This window comes from Cupressus sempervirens, chromosome 4, assembly GCF_028749045.1.
Source record: "Cupressus sempervirens isolate cs-2001-9-10 chromosome 4, ASM2874904v1, whole genome shotgun sequence".
NCBI lineage: Eukaryota > Viridiplantae > Streptophyta > Pinopsida > Cupressales > Cupressaceae > Cupressus > Cupressus sempervirens.
The window spans coordinates 737,820,072-737,825,961 of NC_143121.1; the positions used below are offsets into that span (position 1 = coordinate 737,820,072).

At 38.9% G+C, this 5,890-nt stretch overlaps 1 protein-coding gene across 1 annotated transcript; it reads left to right on the plus strand.

The window, feature by feature from the left end:
- The first annotated feature begins 1,040 nt into the window (after nt 1-1,040).
- Nucleotides 1,041-2,917, plus strand: LOC149563448 (high-affinity nitrate transporter 2.1-like). Its single transcript, XM_089828182.1, has 3 exons — nt 1,041-1,844; nt 1,939-2,345; nt 2,527-2,917. Exons 1-3 carry the CDS (start codon nt 1,041-1,043, stop codon nt 2,915-2,917), a joined length of 1,602 nt encoding a protein of 533 aa, XP_089684308.1.
- Nucleotides 2,918-5,890: the final 2,973 nt, after the last annotated feature.

Here is a 5,890-nt window from a genome sequence, read left to right on the forward strand (position 1 = left end):
TCCGGTTTGTCTTTCCAAATTCAAGACTCTTTTCCTGCCTTCTGTAATAAAAACAATTTATCATATTCATGTAGTTATCTAAACAAAAGTCTATATTCTCATTAAAAACTAAATAAATATATAATTGATATCCCTATTCCTACCTTTTCTCATTAAAAATCAAATAGATATATAATTGATACACCTATTCCTCCTTATCAATTTTCGTATGCACATATCTAAAATGAGCTCCGTGTGCTCTACTATCTGATCACAGAGTCAAATACCACTGTTCCTCCTCGTCAATTAAACATACGTACCTATCGTACCTGTATAAATTAAAAAAATGTCACCAGCAATCGGATTCCATGGTTGACTTGTGGATTCAATAGATCTTAAACAACTGCATAGAATCTATATAATTCCCACATTCGGTGTCGGTTTCAGAGGTCTTACGTATAGGTATAGAATGGGCCGCGCCAGGCACGCGCAGAAGGGCCACGCAATGATTCCGATGCAAACTAGCTGAATTTGGGTTGTGGCTCGCCGCTATCCATTTGGGGCAAAGCCGCAACACTGAAAAATCAAATGTCAATACCCACTTGGAATGTCTAAACATCACAGTAAAACGTATATCTAATTACCAAGGGGCCAACTTCATGTTTTTTCAAAGGCTTGTTATTATATGTTATACGGCTGCATAGCCACTACCCTCACGCTGTACCAATGATTCAATCACCTCACCAGTACAATCCATAAAATAATGAGTTGACCCCCCAAAAGACACGCACGGCCAATCACAACTCCAAACAGGCCAACGCCACTTACGTCCAACTTCCAAGCGTCGACGTACGCGGCGCCAATCACAACTCTCTTACAAGAGGAGACACTTCTCCGGATCTGGAGAGCCATCAAAGATGTTTTGCCAGGTCAAATGGAGCTCAGATTCCATATTAAAAACCTGGTACGGGCAAAGCGGTCTATTTAAAAGCACGATTCCCCTCATTCAAACAAAGAGAGAGAGAAAGCAGCTTCCACTGATTGATTGATAGATAAGAAGGATGGCAGATCAGAGGTGGTCCCGTCATGAGGACATTGAGGCCGATGATTCGAGGAACGGAGTTGCGGCCGCATTTGGGACTGAAGTGGTGGTGGCGTCTAGAAACTTCAGGGTTGCGGTGGATTCGGAGCACAAGGCGACCGAATACAGGCTGTTTTCATTCGCGAATCCCCACATGCGGACCTTCCACCTCTCGTGGATGTCCTTCTGTGCCTGCTTCGTGTCGACGTTTGCGGCTGCGCCGCTGCTGCCGGTGATAAGAGACAATCTGGATCTGACGAAGCGGGACATCGGCAACGCCGGAATCGCGTCCGTTTCGGGGTCCATCTTTTCACGGTTGGCGATGGGCGCCGTGTGTGATCTGTTGGGCCCCCGCTACGGTTGCGCTTTTCTCATCATGCTCGCCGCTCCCACCGTTTTCTCCATGTCCCTCATTTCCTCCGCTGCGGGGTTCACTGCTATGCGGTTTCTCATCGGCTTCTCTCTCGCCACCTTCGTCTCCTGCCAGTTCTGGATGAGCTCCATGTTCAGTACCAACATCGTGGGGCTCGCCAATGGCACCGCCGCTGGGTGGGGGAATATGGGCTGTGGTGCCACTCAGCTGCTCATGCCTCTCGTTTTCGAGCTCATTCGTAGCAAGTTCGGCTCTCCCGATTTCACTGCCTGGCGCATCGCCTTCTTTGTCCCCGGTGCGCTGCATATCTTGATGGGTCTTCTCGTTCTCACTCTCGGTCAAGACCTTCCCGATGGGAACTTCCAGGCCCTTCAGAAGAGCGGGGACAAGGTCAAGGACAAGTTCTCCAAGGTAAATATCTCATCCAATTATATATGGATCCTGTTCATTTTATATGTGAACATCACTACATTCTTATGACAATGAATTTGTTACGCTGCACCAGGTGTTGTGGTATGGTGTGAGCAACTACCGGACATGGATATTTGCGCTTCTGTACGGATACTCGATGGGGGTGGAGCTGACGACGGACAACGTGATTGCCGAGTATTTCTTCGACAAGTTCAATCTGACATTGCACACAGCGGGAACTATCGCGGCTGCGTTTGGGCTGGCGAATATCGTTGCCCGGCCATTGGGCGGCTACCTTTCAGACAAGAGCGCCGCCATGTTCGGAATGAGAGGACGCCTCTGGCTGCTGTGGATCCTGCAGACGGGAGGAGGTCTCTTCTGCATTTGGCTCGGAAGAGCGTCTTCCCTTCCTCTCTCCGTCGTCGCCATGGTCGCCTTCTCCATCTGTGCCCAGGCTGCCTGCGGGGCAACCTTCGGCATCATCCCTTTCATCTCCCGCAGGTCAATAATCATACAGAACTTCCAATTAGTACATTAATGCAGTTTCATCTACTTTTAAAAATAATAGTACATTAATGCAGTTTCATCTACTTTTAAAAATAACTGCTTGGGAACAACTATCTATAATCTTGTATGGTACATTGATCACGTGAGTAATTCGAATTGCAATCCACTCGTGCAGGTCCCTTGGGGTGCTTTCGAGGATGACGGGCGCAGGAGGGAATTTGGGTGCGGGCTTAACTCAGCTTCTTTTCTTCACGAGCTCCGCATACTCGACAGGAACGGGAATCATGTTGATGGGAGTGATGATAGTGGCATGCACAACGCCTGTGTGTCTGGTGCACTTCCCCCAGTGGGGAGGAATGATCTTCCCCGCCTCCAAGTCACCCACTGCTACGGAGGAGGAGTACTACGGTTCCGAATGGTCTGAAGAAGATAAACTAAAGGGTCTTCACCAGGGTAGCATCAAATTCGCTGACAACAGCCGCTCTGAAAGAGGATCTACCAAAAGATCACATTCCATCACATCTGCCCCCACCCCTCCCTCGGCTTCCCCGCTTTCACATGCCTAGCTGGTGATCCTCATAATATTCCTCGTGCTCTCCAAATATGTACTCTAGACTCTTTCACTCATATCAGTCAATTGTATTAAGATTATTCATTGTAACAAATATTATTGATCATTTTAAAAATAATTTAAAAATTTTATCTTATGACATATTTTAGTGTATAGAATATTATTTGAAGTTGTTGATAAAATTATAATCACACTTCTTTAATTTTGTAAGAAAAATCATTAAATGAAACATGTTAAAATTGATTATGATATATATGAATGTATTTCGATCATGTAAATACTTTAATAAGAAAAAATGGACCTCCTTGGAAACAACTACTTATCAAATATATGTCCAACCAAAAGATCATAAGCATCTAAAAAATGACAATGAACAAATTCAAAATTTTCCTATTTCAAACACACCAAAGTCAGCTTTCATGTTTGTATGAGTTTGACAAAATTTAAATTTGATTTCTTAATACGGAACCAAAATGGATACTTGTTTCCTAAAATCATTGTGTGGGTTTATGTTTTCAAAATAGATATCCAGTTGAAACATAAGTCCATTTTGGAAAGAAAATGAATTTTGTTATGAACAAATATCTATTTTCTCTTCTCTAAAAATTGTGCTTTTTTTTAGGTGTTAGAAAGGTGATATAGAGGCCTACAATATAGATAATGTAATTTTATTATATTATAGACCAAAACTAATTGTAGTCATTATAATTTTATCCTTCATTTTTAAATATTAAATAATCACAACTCTAGCGTAAAAAGCTTTCTTTTCATCATAGTTGTGATCATACAAAACATTGTGATGGTGAGCTTTAATCTACATATGTGAAATAAAGCTACTTTAAGAAGGAGTTCTCTCATCATTGTAAATTATCGTTGCAATTGTGATGAGAGGAAATCTATTTTATTCAATCAATTTGGGGTTCTAGCACCCTCCATCTCCAATTAAAGTAGTGATTAATCCTCCTTTGGTTAAGGATCATAGAAATCATACATTTTCTACTTTCAATTTTAGGGTGAGGAAGTGGAAAATGAACCAAAAATCTAGAATTGACAAGGATAACATGGCAAAGTGATCTATTAGATGTTGGTGGACTATTAGAAGATAAAAGGAGATATGAACCCAGAAAGCTTGTAACATAGTAACAGATAGTGGTTATGGAGAGACTAGTAAAAATGATAGGTATTTATGGACCATTCAAATCTCCCATAGAGTATTTTCTTTTCCATCTAAAGAAAATTAAGTACCATTACGAAGAAAGTCTAACCATAGCTCAATCATAACTGGTTGTGCATCATTCAACCTAGTTCAACAATCCATCGATTAGGGATCCTTGACTCCAAAAGAACCCTAGTAAAAAGAAAAGTTACAATGATAATCAAGGTAGACATAATTTTATAATGCCTCCAAAAACCTAGAGAGGCAAACTAAGAAAATTTAAAGAAATCCTCCATCATCTCTACATCCATTATGTAATACACTACATAGAGGGGACCCTCAACTCACCAAGGAAGAGGCAAGAACCATTATTATTGTCATTAATGACATATTCTCTAAAGATAGACATGGATACTAAAAGAACCATGGTTAATTTTTGAAGTGGTATGGTCTTGGGACCTCCATGGATAAAATTGTTCAATGTTTGAAGGAGATCTATAGGGACTAGGTAAGTATCACCACTTTACACAAGGAATTCTTGTTTATTCATTGCAAGGACATAGTACTAAAAGATGAGTTTCTTTTTGGTGGACTATTTTACTTTGAAGGGTTAAAATTAATTTTTTAATTTTGGAAACCTAACTTTGAGCCCAAAGGTTTCTTGTCTATAAGAGTTATTAAATGGATTAAAATACCTAATCTTCCTACTGAATGTTTACATAACAAAATCCTAATGAAGACAAGGGATCTCTTGGGAGGGTTTGTACAACAAGAGGAAAATTTTGTGAATTCATCTACTTTTAAACTTTTGGTAAATCTAGAACCAAATGTAAATTATATAGTTTTGATTAACTTTATCATGAATCAATCAATATACATCATCAAATAAGAATTGTAACATCTCCAAATTCATAACAAGGTTATCCTAAATAAGAGGAACAACCTCCATCAAATAGTTAGTACTGAGAATCATAACAAGACTAGGATTATTATTCCCATAGATAAGCCTTCAAAGGATATTAAAATATGTTTTAATAAGGAACTATGAGGGTTCACTATAAGTCACACAAAGAGGAAAATACATATCCTCCCAAGAAAATAATCATCCCACTCAGAATAGTTTTAATATTGCACTAGTTGATGTTGACCAATCTTATGTGGATAGGACTCAAAATAATTTGACTAATATCCTTTTGGATTATACCCATCTAAAAATTTAACCCTTACCCCTCAAATAGATATTTCAATACCCCTATAATATGCACCATTAATAAAATTAAAGGTTGATGAAGGGGATGTTTAGAAGTTGTCAACACACCTTGATGAAGCCAAGATCACTTGTATGAAAAGATAATATGAAAGGTTCTAGGGCTTTGAAAAATATGAAAGGTTATATTATCAAATCAAATGAATGAATGAGTGTACATTGATCAATCCTAATTTGGGAGATTTGGTAACCTAAAATAAAAAACCCTAAAAAGTAATCATTTAATAATTAATATATTATTAAATGTCACTAATGCATAAAGTGATATCTTAAGAGAGAAGTAAAGGTAACTTAATGATAATGTTAGGATAACTCAATAATTAAGTTATTACTTTATGCTAACATGCCCTTTTAAAATGAGAAACAATGTAGTTACAAATAATGCAAGAAAATAAAGAAAACTATAATTCTAAAAGAAACCTTGGGCCCTAATGACATGGCCTAACCATAACCAAATCTCTATAAAGTGGAGAGATAGAGAAAAACACATGAAAAAATATTTTGTTTCAAAAAGAGATGGGATGAATGTTGAAAAAGGAATATGA